This window comes from Pelobates fuscus, chromosome 8 (assembly GCF_036172605.1).
Source record: "Pelobates fuscus isolate aPelFus1 chromosome 8, aPelFus1.pri, whole genome shotgun sequence".
NCBI lineage: Eukaryota > Metazoa > Chordata > Amphibia > Anura > Pelobatidae > Pelobates > Pelobates fuscus.
The window spans coordinates 5675733-5695947 of record NC_086324.1 but is presented as its reverse complement, the minus strand read 5'-3'; the positions used below and the strand labels follow the sequence as shown (position 1 = coordinate 5695947).

Sequence of the window (20215 nt, the reverse complement as noted above, 5' to 3'; positions counted from 1 at the left end):
GGATGGACCTGTGGCCTTGTATATAGTGGGATGGACCTGTGGCCTTGTATATAGTGGGATGGACCTGTTGCCTTGTATATAGTGGGATGGACCTGTGGCCTTGTATATAGTGGGATGGACCTGTGGCCTTGTAAATAGTGGGGTGGACCAGTGGCCTTGTATATAGTGGGATGGACCTATGGCCTTGTATATAGTGGGATGGACCTGTGGCCTTGTATATAGTGGGATGGACCTGTGGCCTTGTATATAGTGGGGTGGACCAGTGGCCTTGTATATAGTGGGATGGACCTGTGGCCTTGTATATAGTGGGATGGACCTATGGCCTTGTATATAGTGGGATGGACCTGTGGCCTTGTATATAGTGGGATGGACCTGTGGCCTTGTATATAGTGGGATGGACCTGTGGCCTAATATATAGTGGGATGGACCTGAGGCCTTGTATATAGTTTGATCGACCTGTGGCCTTGAATATAGTGGGATGGACATGTGGCCTTGTATATAGTGGGATGGACATGTGGCCTTGTATATAGTGGGATGGACCTGTGGCCTTCCATATAGTGGGATGGACCTGTGGCCTTGTATATAGTGGGATGGACCTGTGGCCTTGAATATAGTGGGATGGACATGTGGCCTTGTATATAGTGGGATGGACATGTGGCCTTGTATATAGTGGGATGGACCTGTGGCCTTCCATATAGTGGGATGGACCTGTGGCCTTGTATATAGTGGGATGGACCTGTGGCCTTGTATATAGTGGGATGGACATGTGGCCTTGTATATAGTGGGATGGACCTGTGGCCTTCCTTATAGTGGGATGGACCTGTGGCCTTGTATATAGTGGGATGGACCTGTGGCCTTGTATATAGTGGGATGGACCTGTGGCCTTGTATATAGTGGGATGGACCTGTGGCCTTGTAATTAGCTGGATGGACCTGTGGACTAGTATATAGTGGGAAGGACCTGTGGCCTTGTATATAGTGGGATGGACCTGTGGTTTTGTAATAAGCAGGATGAACTGGTGGCATTTTAATTAGTGGGAAGGACCCATGGCTTTGTTAATAGTTAAGACCTTGACATTAATCCACTGAAACCTGCCGCAGGTCAGCCAGGATGGGAAGGCTTTACTAGATGTTCTGCAACGGCCGCTGGGCCCTGGAAATTCTGAGTCACTCACTGCCACGGCCAATTACTCCAAAGCCGTCCACCAGGTACTGGATGTGGTTCATGAGGTTCTTCACCATCAGCGCCGTCTCGAGAGCATCTGGCAGCACCGCAAGGTCCGGCTTCACCAGCGACTTCAGCTCTGCGTATTTCAACAAGACGTTCAGCAGGTAAGGACCATTCTGTGGTTTTCACGGGAAACGTGTCACTGTAAGCTCGTCGACTGTGCGTGATTTGCTGGGTTTGCCTGTTAGCTTACCAACCTGATGCCTGCATGATATTCTGAGATTTAGTAATGTATTTTATATTGGGGGTGACGACTAACAGTTAAAATGACAGTGAGCCGTGTATGTAAATAATATAATATCTGCAATCAGCAAGTTCTTAACTCACCGTGATTTAGTATAAACCATACCACGTGACGTAGCAAATGTCAGTCTGATGGCACTACTTTCCCCAATTGGCATTGCCTCTGCCAGTCCATTTGTGGTTCACACACCAAGTGACTTAATTGAAGCCAGTCCATTGGTACTTGGTGTGCACATTAAGAGCCACCTAATGCCCTCATTGGCTGCCACCAGATTCTAGAGCAGTGAAATGCAGTGAAACTGTTTGTGTCTTTATAATACTAATACTCTTTGTGAATAAAATGGATCCCTGGCTCATTGCATCGACTCTTGCTGGCATTTTGATGAATCACGTTTTGGGAGCATTTTTCTGCTTTTGTAACTTGTCCAGAAGTGATAAGTCTCCTTTGTGCAGGAGTACAGATTGATATATCAAAAGATACTCGCCAGTGATATACGGCTTGTCCCATAGAGCTGGGAAGAGTTTTATTACTGATTTATAGTCAGTGAAATATCGAGTGAAGGATCAGTGTGTCTGGAAAGGTGCCGAGGATATAGGATAATCTGCACGATGTGAGGTGGATTTATTGTCAATCTCGCTTTATATGAAACGTCTGGAATCGTGTGTGACCCCCACGGGATCGCTGCTGTAATATTAATTACTGCCGGGGGGCTAAGCCACGTATCCCTGCTTTATCTTAATACTGTTATGTCTTTCTTCTGTTATATTGTACGTTTTGCTGTTTTGTTCTATACGTGATATATTTGAACACTTTTATCAGAAAACTCTTACATGCATCATGCGAGCTGGTATTAAGTTAAGTGTAAGAATTGACATGATATAAATACATGATACAAACCTTTAAAGAAAAAAATCTATATAAATCTGTCACAGCAAGCAGGGACCGGAGGCTGAGTGCGCTGTGTTTGTGAGGAAGGAGGCTAAGTGAGCTCTGTGAGGAAGGAGGCTGAGTGCGCTCTGTGTGTGAGGAAGGAGGCTGAGTGCGCTCTGTGTGTGAGGAAGGAGGCTGAGTGCGCTGTGTTTGTGAGGAAGGAGGCTGAGTGCGCTCTGTGAGGAAGGAGGCTGAGTGCGCTGTGTTTGTGAGGAAGGAGGCTGAATGCGCTCTGTGAGGAAGGAGGCTGAGTGCGCTGTGTTTGTGAGGAAGGCGGCTGAGTGCGCTGTGTTTGTGAGGAAGGAGGCTGAGTGCGCTATGTTTGTGAGGAAGGAGGCTGAGTGCCATTTGTTTGTGAGGAAGGAGGCTGAGTGCGCTTTGTTTGTGAGGAAGGTGGCTGAATGCGCTCTGTTTGTGAGGAAGGAGGCTGAGTGTGCTCTGCTTGTGAGGAAGGAGGCTAAGTGCGCTCTGTGAGGAAGGAGGCTGAGTGCGCTGTGTTTGTGAGGAAGGAGGTTGAGTGCGCTGTGTTTGTGAGGAAGAAGGCTGAGTGCCCTTTGTTTGAGAGGAAGGAGGCTGAGTGCGCTCTGTTTGTGAGGAAGGAGGCTGAGTGCGCTGTGTTTGTGAGGAAGGAGGCTGAGTGCACTCTGTTTGTGAGGAAGGAGGCTGAGTGCACTCTGTCAGGAAGGAGGCTGAGTGCACTCTGTTTGTGAGGAAGGAGGCTGAGTGCACTCTGTCAGGAAGGAGGCTGAGTGCGCTGTGTTTGTGAGGAAGGAGGCTGAGTGCGCTGTGTTTGTGAGGAAGGTGGCTGAATGCGCTCTGTTTGTGAGGAAGGAGGCTGAGTGTGCTCTGTTTGTGAGGAAGGAGGCTAATGCACTCTGTCAGGAAGGAGGCTGAGTGCACTCTGTTTGTGAGGAAGGAGGCTGAGTGCCCTTTGTTTGTGAGGAAGGAGGCTGAGTGCGCTGTGTTTCTGAGGAAGGAGGCTGAGTGCGCTCTGTGAGGAAGGAGGCTGAGTGCACTCTGTTTGTGAGGAAGGAGGCTGGGTGCGCTGTGTTTGTGAGGAAGGAGGCTGAGTGCACTGTGTTTGTGAGGAAGGAGGCTGAGTGCACTGTGTTTGTGAGGAAGGAGGCTGAGTGCGCTGTGTTTGTGAGGAAGGAGGCTGATTGCGCTGTGTTTGTGAGGAAGGAGGCTGAGTGCGCTGTGTGTGTGAGGAAGGAGGCTGAGTGCGCTCTGTTTGTGAGGAAGGAGGCTGAGTGCGCTGTGTTTGTGAGGAAGGAGGCTGAGTGCACTGTGTTTGTGAGGAAGGAGGCTGAGTGCGCTGTGTTTGTGAGGAAGGAGGCTGATTGCGCTGTGTTTGTGAGGAAGGAGGCTGAGTGCGCTGTGTTTGTGAGGAAGGAGGCTGAGTGCGCTGTGTTTGTGAGGAAGGAGGCTGAGTGCGCTGTGTTTGTGAGGAAGGAGGCTGAGTGCACTGTGTTTGTGAGGAAGGAGGCTGAGTGCGCTGTGTTTGTGAGGAAGGAGGCTGAGTGCACTGTGTTTGTGAGGAAGGAGGCTGAGTGCGCTGTGTTTGTGAGGAAGGAGGTTGATTGCGCTGTGTTTGTGAGGAAGGAGGCTGAGTGCGCTGTGTTTGTGAGGAAGGAGGCTGAGTGCGCTCTGTGTGTGAGGAAGGAGGCTGAGTGCGCTGTGTTTGTGAGGAAGGAGGCTGATTGCGCTCTGTGTGTGAGGAAGGAGGCTGAGTGCGCTGTGTTTGTGAGGAAGGAGGCTGAGTGCGCTCTGTGTGTGAGGAAGGAGGCTGAGTGCGCTGTGTTTGTGAGGAAGGAGGCTGAGTACGCTCTGTGTGTGAGGAAGGAGGCTGAGTGCGCTCTGTTTGTGAGGAAGGAGGCTGAGTGCGCTGTGTTTGTGAGGAAGGAGGCTGAGTGCGCTCTGTTTGTGAGGAAGGAGGCTGATTGCGCTCTGTGTGTGAGGAAGGAGGCTGAGTGCGCTGTGTTTGTGAGGAAGGAGGCTGATTGCGCTCTGTGTGTGAGGAAGGAGGCTGAGTGCGCTCTGTGTGTGAGGAAGGAGGCTGATTGCGCTCTGTGTGTGAGGAAGGAGGCTGAGTGCGCTGTGTTTGTGAGGAAGGAGGCTGAGTGCGCTCTGTGTGTGAGGAAGGAGGCTGAGTGCGCTGTGTTTGTGAGGAAGGAGGCTGAGTGCGCTCTGTCAGGAAGGAGGCTGAGTGCTCTGTGTTAGTGAGGAAGGTGGCTGAGTGCGCTCTGTTTGTGAGGAAGGAGGCTGAGTGCGCTGTGTTTGTGAGGAAGGAGGCTGAGTGCGCTCTGTGTGTGAGGAAGGAGGCTGAGTGCGCTCTGTTTGTGAGGAAGGAGGCTGAGTGCGCTGTGTTTGTGAGGAAGGAGGCTGAGTGCGCTCTGTGTGTGAGGAAGGAGGCTGAGTGCGCTGTGTTTGTGAGGAAGGAGGCTGAGTGCGCTCTGTGTGTGAGGAAGGAGGCTGAGTGCGCTCTGTTTGTGAGGAAGGAGGCTGAGTGCGCTCTGTTTGTGAGGAAGGAGGCTGAGTGTGCTCTGTTTGTGAGGAAGGAGGCTGAGTGCACTCTGTCAGGAAGGAGGCTGAGTGTGCTCTGTGTGTGAGGAAGGAGGCTGAGAGCGCTGTGTTTGTGAGGAAGGAGGCTGAGTGCGCTGTGTTTGTGAGGAAGGAGGCTGAGTGCGCTCTGTTTGTGAGGAAGGAGGCTGAGAGCGCTGTGTTTGTGAGGAAGGAGGCCGAGTGCACTGTATTTGGGGATTGCATCACCTGAGGGGTTAAACATGGTTAATCTGTCTGTGGAATTTTGGTTCCACAAACATGCGTTTTCCTTCGCTTTGAGAGAAACACAATACACATCACGTCTCCAGAATGAGAAATTGTTTTACAGTTACCATGACAACCATGATTCCTATTCTACAAAGCCTGTGTCAGAGCACCGTCACCGTCTCCACCATTAACTGGTTCATGGCTGCAATTACACAGAAGGGGGATCTGAGACTTGGTATTTAGGGAATGTGAGTGGATGACGTGTGTCTGAGCCCCCCTCAGTAACTGCGATTGTGGGATATTGGGGACGGACCCTATCTAAGCCCCCCCCCCCCCCCCTCAGTAACTGTGATTGTGTGATATTGGACACAGAGCCTGTCTGAGCCCCCCTCAGTAACTGTGATTGTGGGATATTGGGGACGGACCCTGTCTGAGCCCCCCTCAGTAACTGTGATTGTGGGATATTGGGGACGGACCCTGTCTAAGCCCCCCTCAGTAACTGTGATTGTGGGATATTGGGGACGGACCCTGTCTGAGCCCCCCTCAGTAACTGTGATTGTGGGATATTGGGGACGGACCCTATCTAAGCCCCCCCTTCCCCCCTCAGTAACTGTTTATTGTGGGATATTGGGGACGGACCCTCTCTGAGCCCCCCTCAGTAACTGTGATTGTGGGATATTGGGGACGGACCCTATCTGAGCATCCCCTCAGTAACTGTGATTGTGGGATATTGGGGACGGACCCTATCTAAGCCCCCCCTTCCCCCCTCAGTAACTGTGATTGTGGGATATTGGGGACGGACCCTGTCTGAGCCCCCCTCAGTAACTGTGATTGTGGGATATTGGGGACGGACCCTCTCTGAGCCCCCCTCAGTAACTGTGATTGTGGGATATTGGGGACGGACCCTGTCTGAGCCCCCCTCAGTAACTGTGATTGTGGGATATTGGGGATGGACCCTGTCTAAGCCCCCCTCAGTAACTGTGATTGTGGGATATTGGGGATGGACCCTGTCTAAGCCCCCCTCAGTAACTGTGATTGTGGGATATTGGGGATGGACCCTGTCTAAGCCCCCCTCAGTAACTGTTTATTGTGGGATACTAGGCACGGATCCTATCTAAGCCCCCTCTCAGTAACTGTGATTGTGGGATATTGGACACGGTCCCTATCTAAGCCCCCCTCAGTAACTGTGATTGTGGGATATTGGACACGGTCCCTATCTAAGCCCCCCTCAGTAACTGTGATTGTGGGATATTGGGGACGGACCCTATCTAAGCCCCCCTTCCCCCCTCAGTAACTGTGATTGTGGAATATTGGGGACAGACCCTGTCTGAGCCCCCCTCAGTAACTGTGATTGTGGGATATTGGGGACGGACCCTCTCTGAGCACCCCCTCAGTAACTGTGATTGTGGGATATTGGGGACGGACCCTCTCTGAGCACCCCCTCAGTAACTGTGATTGTGGGATATTGGGGACGGACCCTCTCTGAGCACCCCCTCAGTAACTGTGATTGTGGGATATTGGGGACGGACCCTCTCTGAGCCCCCCTCAGTAACTGTGATTGTGGGATATTGGGGACGGACCCTGTCTGAGCCCCCCTCAGTAACTGTGATTGTGGGATATTGGGGATGGACCCTGTCTAAGCCCCCCTCAGTAACTGTTTATTGTGGGATACTAGGCACGGATCCTATCTAAGCCCCCTCTCAGTAACTGTGATTGTGGGATATTGGACACGGTCCCTATCTAAGCCCCCTCAGTAACTGTGATTGTGGGATATTGGGGACGGACCCTATCTAAGCCCCCCCTTCCCCCCTCAGTAACTGTGATTGTGGAATATTGGGGACAGACCCTGTCTGAGCCCCCCTCAGTAACTGTGATTGTAGGATATTGGGGACAGACCCTGTCTAAGCCCCCCCCTCAGTAACTGTGATTGTGGGATATTGGACACGGTCCCTATCTAAGCCCCCTCAGTAACTGTGATTGTGGGATATTGGGGACGGACCCTGTCTGAGCCCCCCTCAGTAACTGTGATTGTGGGATATTGGGGACGGACCCTGTCTAAGCCCCCCTCAGTAACTGTGATTGTGGGATATTGGGGATGGACCCTGTCTAAGCCCCCCTCAGTAACTGTTTATTGTGGGATACTAGGCACGGATCCTATCTAAGCCCCCTCTCAGTAACTGTGATTGTGGGATATTGGACACGGTCCCTATCTAAGCCCCCTCAGTAACTGTGATTGTGGGATATTGGGGACGGACCCTATCTAAGCCCCCCCTTCCCCCCTCAGTAACTGTGATTGTGGAATATTGGGGACAGACCCTGTCTGAGCCCCCCTCAGTAACTGTGATTGTAGGATATTGGGGACAGACCCTGTCTAAGCCCCCCCCTCAGTAACTGTGATTGTGGGATATTGGACACGGTCCCTATCTAAGCCCCCTCAGTAACTGTGATTGTGGGATATTGGGGATGGACCCTGTCTAAGCCCCCCTCAGTAACTGTTTATTGTGGGATACTAGGCACGGATCCTATCTAAGCCCCCTCTCAGTAACTGTTTATTGTGGGATATTGGGAACAGACCCTATCTGAGCCCCCCTCAGTAACTGTGATTGTGGGATATTGGGGACGGACCCTGTCCGGAGAGGGGGGATGGGGGGGAGGGGAAAAGGAGAGGGGGGGGAGGGGAAAAGGAGAGGGGGGGGGGGGAGGGGAAAAGGAGAGGGGGGGGCAGAGTAGGCATGTGTTATAGACTATTGAAAAGTTTAGCAACCAAATTCTATCACCCAAAATATTAATAACTGTCTACATGAAATATTGGTCGGAATCATTAAATGACAGTGGTACACACTGCATGCACATAACATTACAGTGGCAAACTACAGGTATAAATTGTAACAACTCTATAGTAACATATGAGAATATTGTAGCAATCCAGTAATACGGGGGTGGAGTATCTTCCAAGCTTCAGTCAGTACCTGAGAATGATGGGTGTTTCTGCAGGATGGTAAATGCAGTCTTCACTGAGTTGATTGTGAAGTAAGGCCTGAGAGTGATGGGTGTTTCTGCAGGATGGTAAATGCAGTCTTCACTGAGTTGATTGTGAAGTAAGGCCTGAGAGTGATGGGTGTTTCTGCAGGATGGTAAATGCAGTCTTCACTGAGTTGATTGTGAAGTAAGGCCTGAGAGTGATGGGTGTTTCTGCAGGATGGTAAATGCAGTCTTCACTGAGTTGATTGTGAAGTAAGGCCTGAGAGTGATGGGTGTTTCTGCAGGATGGTAAATGCAGTCTTCACTGAGTTGATTGTGAAGTAAGGCCTGAGAGTGCTGGGTGTTTCTGCAGGATGGTAAATGCAGTCTTCACTGTATACATCATACAGTGTATCCTAGTCTATACATTATACAGTGTATCCTAGTCTATACATCATACCGTGTATCCTAGTCTATACATTATACAGTGTATCCTAATCTATACATCATACAGTGTATCCTAGTGTGGCGGAACCAACCTGGCCACTGGAGGAGCCTGGTTGCTCGCCTGCTCCCTTTAGACTATGGCCCGGCAGTTTAAACCTTTTATTTTCCCTGCTGAAAGGCTTATTCGTGCCTTTCTGCCGGGGTGTTCGGTAGATTCAATCTACCGAACAAAGTACCGAACGATGGACCACCTGGGAACTGGAGTGTGCCGCCAATTGACCGCCCAGAAGCTGCGGTTAACCGCAGCTTAATTGATGAACGCTGGGTGGCCTTGTTCGTTTGCCAAACACGTGGCAGCAGCCATTTTAACTCACGAATGGCCAGCGGTGTTCAGCGCCCAAACTACGGAACTGAAAACGGACACTTAATTGCGCGAACACCGCTGACCCCCAGCCTCCTTACCTCTGCATTCAGTAGTGGAACCGACTGACTGTTCATTCGGTAGTTTAACCGTATGAACAGCATCACCCCAAATAGCCATGCCATGGAGTCTATTCGTGTAACGAAAGACTATGGGAAAGACTTTGGCTCCATGGCGATTGAACTGTATGCATGTGATCTGAGAGCCATTCGGTAGTAATGTGCGTTCAGATCTAAGCTATCTGGGGATATGTTGAATATGTATGTTTTATGTAATAAATGTAACCGTATGCAATTTTACATATTTTTACTGAAAATGTGTGTAATGGAGTTTTGTCTCTGTCCTTGGAGATAATTGGATTACTTCCCAATTAACTCCAGGCCAGAGAGGAGGGATTGTGATGCATTGTGGGATTGTTGATATGTGTAAGTCTGTGATTGGTCCTTTTACCCTTTGTGTCCCAGTCTTCCATCTGGTCCCCTAGGGAAGTGTCCACCAGGTGGGAGACCTGCATAAAAGCCGGGCAGTTAGCCCCAGCAAATCAGTTCTGCTTGACCTCAAAACGAAGTGTCGTCTCGTTATTGGGGGAATTGGATTGTATGCTGATTGCCAGGAGTGTAAGCTGATTGTATGCTTTTCCTGTTCAGCTGTTTATAGCTTTCATATGCTTGAGAGCATTCGTATGCTTCTCCGGTTCGGTGGTTGTAGTGTCTGCTGCAGTGCTTGGAGTCCTCAGGAAGCGCTAGGAGCATCCTTCAACGGAGGTACCCAGTCGGGGTGCCTGTCGAGCCGTTACACCTTGTCTAAACAATATACAGTGTATCCTAGTCTTAACAATATACAACAACTTAAATATAAAATAGAGGAATAGAGGAGAGATAATAGGTAGAATTAAAAAAAAGAATTAAACTGATTGACATCAATGAGAATGTCAACTGTAGACAGACTAAAGAAAAGTATAAATGTCTAGCTATAAAGATAGAGATACGATTGCTGATAAATAGGGCTGGACAGAGCGCTAGAGAGTGTAACAAAAAGTAGCTAATAGCTGTAGCAACTCGAAGAGCATAGATACATCTATGATACCAAAAGCCTAAATGGTAATTGTCCAACACAGATTTAAGCAACATGCACTGTTACGCGCTCATCAAAGTAGATAAAGCTAAACAAAAGAAATAAATGTGGTTACAAGCTACTTTTTGTATTATCTCTCCTCAATTCCTCAATTTATATTTAGTTTTTTTGCGAGTAATCCTCTCTTTATATATCAGCTATTGTATTTTCATGATTAAAAGTTATGTTTTAATGACCGTACTTCACCATTAATTCACGTAGGACAGTGTTTCTCTAGTTTATATGTTGTTTAGTGTATACACATTATACAATGTTGCCAATTCTATATACACTATGCAGTGTTTCCTTTCTGCATGTTTTCGGGTTGCAATTTACCAGGTAATAGTCACTTAATGTCAGCATGTTGTACTCCTTTTCTTAACATACCATTCCACAATGTGCCGGTCCTGTATAGGACCAGTCATTGGTCATGTGGTCAGTACACTCTATCAGCACATTTCATGTACTGGCTTCCTGTCCCTCTATAACCCTCTGGCCATGCTCTGTTTGTCTCTGCAGGTGTTGGATTGGATCGAGAATCATGGAGAAGCATTCCTGAGCAAGCACACAGGTGTGGGAAAGTCCTTACACCGCGCACGGGCGTTACAGAAGAGACATGATGACTTTGAAGAGGTTGCGCAGGTATCTTACTTAGTCGACGACATGTGAGATATAGAAGATTTGTGTTTCCGTGTCCTAGCAAAAGCCTGAACTGCACCCCTTAGGGCTCCTGCTGGCATCAGAAGTGGCAGGAGTGGGAGTAGCTCTTTATTTTGTTGGTTTTATTGTGTAATATCTTCTCAATATGGTGCTGGTGTATATGTTTAGATTTTTTAACTGTAGGATTTGCAATATTTGAACCATGAGTTTTTTCCCTATTTATAAGTAGTCTCAGATTTGAAAGCATTAATATAAAATCTCGATCAGTGACTGGGATAATATGGTTTCACAGCTGTTCTGCAATTTACGAGCCACGTTCAATTCATACAAAACTATGTGTGATGGGTCTGGTGGGAGTCTTAGGGTATCTATGGCAACCTTCCATAGCAACCAGTGTGCCACGTGTCCCTCTGATTTTCGCCCCCACAAACCCACAGCAGGGGCTATTCGGGCTTATTTTAGATATTTAATGTCAGCTTCTCTGATAATCAGCTGTGTGCCCAGCGTTCTATTTAAATCCTGCTGAACTCACCATTCAGTGGGAGATGAACCAGGGGCCTATTCACTAAATGTGCATTTTATTTTTCCATGCTCGGGTATTTACATCCTGCTCAATCCTTCTAAATTCATTACCTTTCCACAGCATTTCACTACATTCATGAACATCCGAATGCTGGGATTGTGATTTTCACATCTGCTCAGAAATTAGGAGCGTTACAAACAGGAGGCTATAGATCAATACTTTGTTGTTGTTTATATAGTAGAATATTTTATCAGTTTATCTTGCATCCGGCACAGTGTGATCATTAGGTTTGCCATATTGAACTTAAATTGCTTTATCAATCTGAGTTGGCTCAATTTCTGTTTGAACCATAACCTTAACCTTGTGCCATTTTTTGGGATGAATAGTTTTCTTTTAAATGGGAATATTTTTAAATTGACTTTTTACCTATTATCCAGAGTAGAACCATTTTGAATATGAACAAGTAGAGTGTGTATGACTTGTCCGTGTGAAGAAACTCTCCAATACTGGCTGTCATTCTGGATCTCTTCTCATGCTGTTACCTTGTTTGACCTAACATTTCAACCATATTGTCCTCCTTCACCTCAAATACTGGTTCGGATTGTGAGCCACTGTCTACTGTCCTGATTTTTGCCACTGACCTGGATTAGGATATATTTTTTATTTTCTTACCTTGGCTGGTGACTTGGATTGCCCTTAGCTACTTTCTTGGATTTGTGCTAAATTTGTTCCTGTGCTAAGCTTTGTCGACTGGATTCTTAATCACTTCCTCCTGTTATAACATTGGCTTACCTTGATTGTGAACCAATTCCTCCTGTATTGCCCATGGCTACTGACTCACATTGCATTTTATCCTGTCCTGACCTTGCCTGCTGACTCTCAATACATTTTATCCTGTCCTGACCGTGGCTACTGACTCTCAATACATTTTATCCTCTCCTGCCCGTGGCTACTGACTCTCAATACATTTTATCCTCTCCTGGCCGTGGCTACTGACTCTCAATACATTTTATCCTCTCCTGCCCGTGGCTACTGACTCTCAATACATTTTATCCTCTCCTGCCTGTGGCTACTGACTCTCAATACATTTTATCCTCTCCTGGCTGTGGCTACTGACTCTCAATACATTTTATCCTCTCCTGCCCGTGGCTACTGACTCTCAATACATTTTATCCTCTCCTGCCTGTGGCTACTGACTCTCAATACATTTTATCCTCTCCTGGCCGTGGCTACTGACTCTCAATACATTTTATCCTCTCCTGCCTGTGGCTACTGACTCTCAATACATTTTATCCTCTCCTGGCCATGGCTACTGACTCTCAATACATTTTATCCTCTCCTGCCCGTGGCTACTGACTTTCAATACATTTTATCCTCTCCTGGCCGTGGCTACTGACTCGCAATACATTTTATCCTCTCCTGCCTGTGGCTACTGACTCTCAATACATTTTATCCTCTCCTGCCCGTGGCTACTGACTCTCAATAAATTGTATCCTGTCCTGACCGTGGCTACTGACTCTCAATACATTTTATCCTCTCCTGCCCGTGGCTACTGACTCTCAATACATTTTATCCTCTCCTGCCCGTGGCTACTGACTTTCAATACATTTTATCCTCTCCTGGCCGTGGCTACTGACTCTCAATACATTTTATCCTCTCCTGCCCGTGGCTACTGACTCTCAATACATTTTATCCTGTCCTGACCGTGGCTACTGACTCTCAATACATTTTATCCTCTCCTGGCCGTGGCTACTGACTCTCAATACATTTTATCCTGCCCGTGGCTACTGACTCTCAATACATTTTATCCTCTCCTGCCCGTGGCTACTGACTCTCAATACATTTTATCCTCTCCTGCCCGTGGCTACTGACTCTCAATACATTTTATCCTCTCCTGGCCGTGGCTACTGACTCTCAATACATTTTATCCTCTCCTGCCCGTGGCTACTGACTCTCAATACATTTTATCCTCTCCTGCCCGTGGCTACTGACTCTCAATACATTTTATCCTCTCCTGGCCGTGGCTACTGACTCTCAATACATTTTATCCTCTCCTGGCCGTGGCTACTGACTCTCAATACATTTTATCCTCTCCTGCCCGTGGCTACTGACTCTCAATACATTTTATCCTCTCCTGCCTGTGGCTACTGACTCTCAATACATTTTATCCTCTCCTGGCCGTGGCTACTGACTCTCAATACATTTTATCCTGTCCTGACCTTGGTTATTGACTCTCAATACATTTTATGGTCTCTTGACCTTGGCTAGTGCCCTGGCGTTGGAACCCAGTTGGTTTCATTATATTTTATGGGGGTAGTAGAATTGCAGGTCGCTGCCCATGTACGCTTGCTGTGCCAATGCTCCCTCTGCAGTGTGAGATGTGTTAAAGGCTTATTTTGAAGATTAGATTTGTTTATAGTAGAAAATGTATTTCCTTGGATGGCACTTATCCATATACGGTGTTGGGGTACGGAGGGTGCCTCTAAACGCTTGTCATTGGCAGCGAAGGGTTAAGCATTGCACTGTCCCACTTCTCTTGATCTTTTCTTCTTTTCCGTTTATATTGCACTTCAGATCCTGCCCGCGCTCCCCTGAGCCTTGCTGCGTCTCTTTCACTTCCTCTAATGATATAAATCCTGGCCGAGCGCCATTATCCCTGGCCACACCGCTTTCTATGAAGATTTGTAGCCATAAATATATAATAACCAACAATGGGGGCCATAAATGTTCAATGGACAATACAGAATGCAACGTATAATGTAGCGGCCGGCTATAGGTAGCCATTAGTCTCCCAGTTGGGAGCAAGTTTGCTGTTACAATCCCTATAAATGGCATGAATGAGGCGATCCACGTTCCGTACTCGATCAATATCTCATTCACAAGGCTGGGAATTTGTGGAATCCAAATGCATTATTTAGCCCTTTTTAGCATTTAAACACAATCTCTGCTGTCCTGTCTCTTGCTTCAGTTTATTGAAGTCATTAATCATGTTATATATTAAATCGATCTCGCTCTTAGATTAGATCTCTGAGGTAACGCACTGTAGGCCCGAAGCCTAAGTAGAGTGCAACGACTGAGGATGACATCTCCTGCAATTCAGATCCCAGTGCCTCATCTGGAAAGAGACATTAAGGTTATATTGATCAGATACTGGGAAACAGGAAACGGGAGAGGAATGAGCCATTTATTGGCTGTGAATTTTCAGTCCCAGAGGAATCTCTAATTGTTATAGTACATATTGCAGACTGATACAGGGCATGTAAATTGCAATTTATTCTGTTGGTATTACATAATATATGGGGGATGCAAAATGTTTGTTTGGTTTTCTGTAAGTCGTGCCATGGCTGGTCTCACGTTTACCACGTTCCTTCCAGAATACGTATACCAACGCTGACAAGTTACTGGAGGCAGCAGAGCAGCTTGCGCAGACAGGGGAATGCGACCCAGAAGAGATCTACAAAGCTGCCCGCCACCTGGAGGTCCGGATCCAGGACTTTGTGCGGCGGGTGGAACAGCGGAAGCTTCTCCTGGATATGTCTGTCTCATTCCACAGTCACACGAAGGAGGTAGGGGGCGCCACATGGTTCCTGTAAGCATGAATACGTTGTGTTATACAGTGTGTACAGCTTACAACACAAAGCAGATTGTGCATGGGGATAGGCAAACAAAGCTAACATGCAGATCATATCTGGCCTGATTTGGGATCTACATTATGTAAAGTGGAGAGGGTTTTTTTTTGTCCACACTTGTTTGTTAATGTTAATCTGTTTGTGTCTAGTTGTTTTCTGGGGCTCCCTGACTGTGTCTGTAATGTTTTGTTTATGATGCCCCCAATGCCTGTGTTTCTCTTGTTGATGTCTAGTATCCCCTGATAGCAGTTTTATGGCGCTACCGAACGGCTGTGTCTCTCACTGTTTGGCACCTGTGATAGCTGTGTCTGCCATGCAGTTTTATGGCGCTACCGAACGGTTGCATCTCTCTCTGCCTGGCACTCACTGATGACTTTGTCTTGTTGTCCGGTGCCTCTGTCTGTCTCTCCCAAGCTGTGGACGTGGATGGAAGATCTGCAGAAAGAGCTGTTGGAGGATGTATGTGCAGACTCGGTAGACGCTGTCCAAGAGTTAATCAAACAGTTCCAACAGCAGCAAACGGCGACACTGGACGGGACGCTTAATGTCATAAAAGAGGGGGAAGACCTCATCCAGCAACTCAGGTAAGGCTGCTGTCTGCCATGTGTGATGCTCTGCTTAAAGAACAGCAGGGAGGAAATACTTTGCAACAGACTGATATGTGTTTTATCTGTCAATCTAAGCATGGCTGTCTGCTTCCCTTATACTTTATGCTGTTGGTTTTATTGTGTAATATCTTCAGTATGGTGCTGGTGTATGTGTTTTGATTTTTTAACTGTAGGATTTGCAATATTTGAACCATGAATTTATTCCCTATTTATAAGTAGTCTCAGATTTGAAAGCATTATACAATGTATAGGATCCTGTAACCTGTACGTGGCACACTGCCTCCCTTACACCATGTATAGGATCCTAGGATCCTGTAACCTGTACGTAGCACACTCCCTCCCTTACACCGTGTATAGGATCCTGTAACCTGTACGTGGCACACTGCCTCCCTTACACCATGTATAGGATCCTGTAACCTGTACGTGGCACACTGCCTCCCTTACACCATGTATAGGATCCTGTAACCTGTACGTGGCACACTGCCTCCCTTACATCATGTATAGGATCCTGTAACCTGTACGTAGCACACTGCCTCCCTTACACCATGTATAGAATCCTGTAACCTGTACGTAGCACTCTGCCTCCCTTACACCGTGTATAGGATCCTGTAACCTGTACGTGGCACACTGCCTCCCTTACATCATGTATAGGATCCTGTAACCTGTACGTGGCACACTGCCTCCCTTACACCATGTCTAGGATCCTGTAACCTGTACGTAGCACACTGCCTCCCTTACACCATGTATAGGATCCTGTAACCTGTACGTAGCACACTGCCTCCCTTACACCATGTATAGGATCCTGTAACCTGTACGTGGCACACTGCCTCCCTTACACCATGTATAGGATCCTGTAACCTGTACGTAGCACACTGCCTCCCTTACACCATGTATAGGATCCTGTAACCTGTACGTGGCACACTGCCTCCCTTACACCATGTATAGGATCCTGTAACCTGTACGTAGCAAACTGCCTCCCTTACACCATGTATCGGATCCTGTAACCTGTACGCGGCACACTGCCTCCCTTACACCATGTATAGGATCCTGTAACCTGTACGTGGCACACTGCCTCCCTTACACCATGTATAGGATCCTGTAACCTGTACGTGGCACACTCCCTCCCTTACACCATGTATAGGATCCTGTAACCTGTACGTGGCACTCTGCCTCCCTTACACTATGTATAGGATCCTGTAACCTGTACGTAGCACACTGCCTCCCTTACACCATGTATAGGATCCTGTAACCTGTACGTGGCACACTGCCTCCCTTACACCATGTATAGGATCCTGTAACCTGTACGTGGCACACTGCCTCCCTTACACCATGTATAGGATCCTGTAACCTGTACGTGGCACACTGCCTCCCTTACACCATGTATAGGATCCTGTAACCTGTACGTGGCACACTCCCTCTCTTACACCATGTATAGGATCCTGTAACCTGTACCATGTATAGGATCCTGCCTCCCTTACACCATGTATAGGATCCTGTAACCTGTACGTGGCACACTCCCTCCCTTACACCATGTATAGGATCCTGTAACCTGTACGTGGCACACTGCCTCCCTTACACCATGTATAGGATCCTGTAACCTGTACGTGGCACACTGCCTCCCTTACACCATGTATAGGATCCTGTAACCTGTACGTGGCACACTGCCTCCCTTACACCTTGTATAGGATCCTGTAACCTGTACGTAGCACACTCCCTCCCTTACACCATGTATAGGATCCTGTAACCTGTACGTGGCACACTGCCTCCCTTACACCATGTATAGGATCCTGTAACCTGTACATGGCACACTGCCTCCCTTACACCATGTATAGGATCCTGTAACCTGTACGTGGCACACTGCCTCCCTTACACCATGTATAGGATCCTGTAACCTGTACGTAGCACTCTGCCTCCCTTACACCGTGTATAGGATCCTGTAACCTGTACATAGCACACTGCCTCCCTTACACCATGTATAGGATCCTGTAACCTGTACGTGGCACACTGCCTCCCTTACACCATGTATAGGATCCTGTAACCTATACGTGGCACACTGCCTCCCTTACACCATGTATAGGATCCTGTAACCTGTACGTAGCACACTGCCTCCCTTACACCATGTATAGGTTCCTGTAACCTGTACGTAGCACACTGCCTCCCTTACACCATGTATAGGATCCTGTAACCTGTACGTGGCACACTGCCTCCCTTACACCGTGTATAGGATCCTGTAACCTGTACGTGGCACACTCCCTCCCTTACACCATGTATAGGATCCTGTAACCTGTACGTGACACTCTGCCTCCCTTACATCATGTATAGGATCCTGTAACCTGTACGTGACACTCTGCCTCCCTTACACCATGTATAGGATCCTGTAACCTGTACGTGGCACACTGCCTCCCTTACACCATGTATAGGATCCTGTAACCTGTACGTGGCACACTGCCTCCCTTACACCATGTATAGGATCCTGTAACCTGTACGTGGCACACTCCCTCCCTTACACCGTGTATAGGATCCTGTAACCTGTACGTGGCACACTGCCTCCCTTACACCATGTATAGGATCCTGTAACCTGTACGTGGCACACTCCCTCCCTTACACCATGTATAGGATCCTGTAACCTGTACGTGGCACACTGCCTCCCTTACATCATGTATAGGATCCTGTAACCTGTACGTAGCACACTGCCTCCCTTACACCATGTATAGGATCCTGTAACCTGTACGTGGCACACTGCCTCCCTTACACCATGTATAGGATCCTGTAACCTGTACGTGGCACACTCCCTCTCTTACACCATGTATAGGATCCTGTAACCTGTACCATGTATAGGATCCTGCCTCCCTTACACCATGTATAGGATCCTGTAACCTGTACGTGGCACACTGCCTCCCTTACACCATGTATAGGATCCTGTAACCTGTACGTAGCACACTGCCTCCCTTACACCATGTATAGGATCCTGTAACCTGTACGTTGCACACTGCCTCTCTTACACCATGTATAGGATCCTGTAACCTGTACGTGGCACACTGCCTCCCTTACACCATGTATAGGATCCTGTAACCTGTACGTGGCACACTGCCTCCCTTACACCATGTATAGGATCCTGTAACCTGTACGTGGCACACTGCCTCCCTTACACCATGTATAGGATCCTGTAACCTGTACGTGGCACACTCCCTCCCTTACACCATGTATAGGATCCTGTAACCTGTACGTGGCACACTCCCTCCCTTACACCATGTATAGGATCCTGTAACCTGTACGTGGCACACTCCCTCCCTTACACCATGTATAGGATCCTGTAACCTGTACGTGGCACACTGCCTCCCTTACACCATGTATAGGATCCTGTAACCTGTACGTGGCACACTCCCTCCCTTACACCATGTATAGGATCCTGTAACCTGTACGTGGCACACTGCCTCCCTTACACCATGTATAGGATCCTGTAACCTGTACGTGGCACACTGCCTCCCTTACACCATGTATAGGATCCTGTAACCTGTACGTGGCACACTGCCTCCCTTACACCATGTATAGGATCCTGTAACCTGTACGTAGCACACTGCCTCCCTTACACCATGTATAGGATCCTGTAACCTGTACGTAGCACACTGCCTCCCTTACACCATGTATAGGATCCTGTAACCTGTACGTGGCACACTGCCTCCCTTACACCATGTATAGGATCCTGTAACCTGTACGTGGCACACTCCCTCCCTTACACCATGTATAGGATCCTGTAACCTGTACGTGGCACACTGCCTCCCTTACACCATGTATAGGATCCTGTAACCTGTACGTAGCACACTGCCTCCCTTACACCATGTATAGGATCCTGTAACCTGTACGTGGCACACTCCCTCCCTTACACCATGTATAGGATCCTGTAACCTGTACGTGGCACACTGCCTCCCTTACACCATGTATAGGATCCTGTAACCTGTACGTGGCACACTCCCTCCCTTACACCATGTATAGGATCCTGTAACCTGTACGTGGCACACTGCCTCCCTTACACCATGTATAGGATCCTGTAACCTGTACATGGCACTCTGCCTCCCTTACACCATGTCTGGGATCCTGTAACGTGTACGTGGCACACTGCCTCCCTTACACCATGTATAGGATCCTGTAACCTGTACGTGGCACACTCCCTCTCTTACACCATGTATAGGATCCTGTAACCTGTACGTGGCACACTGCCTCCCTTACACCATGTATAGGATCCTGTAACCTGTACGTGGCACACTCCCTCTCTTACACCATGTATAGGATCCTGTAACCTGTACGTGGCACACTGCCTCCCTTACACTATGTATAGGATCCTGTAACCTGTACGTGGCACACTCCCTCTCTTACACCATGTATAGGATCCTGTAACCTGTACGTGGCACACTCCCTCTCTTACACCATGTATAGGATCCTGTAACCTGTACGTGGCACACTCCCTCCCTTACACCATGTATAGGATCCTGTAACCTGTACGTGGCACACTGCCTCCCTTACACCATGTATAGGATCCTGTAACCTGTACGTGGCACACTGCCTCCCTTACACCATGTATAGGATCCTGTAACCTGTACGTGGCACTCTGCCTCCCTTACACCATGTATAGGATCCTGTAACCTGTACGTGGCACACTGCCTCCCTTACACCATGTATAGGATC

General features: G+C 48.1%; 1 protein-coding gene across 5 annotated transcripts in view; it reads left to right on the top strand.

Annotated features, from left to right (window-relative positions):
* Window positions 1-20215, top strand: part of KALRN (kalirin RhoGEF kinase) — a 413233-nt gene that overhangs the window by 184080 nt on the left and 208938 nt on the right. For all 5 annotated transcript variants that reach the window (XM_063429172.1, XM_063429174.1, XM_063429173.1 and 2 more), the window contains exons 9-12: window positions 1101-1331; window positions 10632-10754; window positions 14670-14861; window positions 15339-15508. In XM_063429172.1, coding sequence (XP_063285242.1) covers window positions 1101-1331; window positions 10632-10754; window positions 14670-14861; window positions 15339-15508 — 716 coding nt within the window. The remainder of the gene's footprint in view (window positions 1-1100; window positions 1332-10631; window positions 10755-14669; window positions 14862-15338; window positions 15509-20215) is intronic.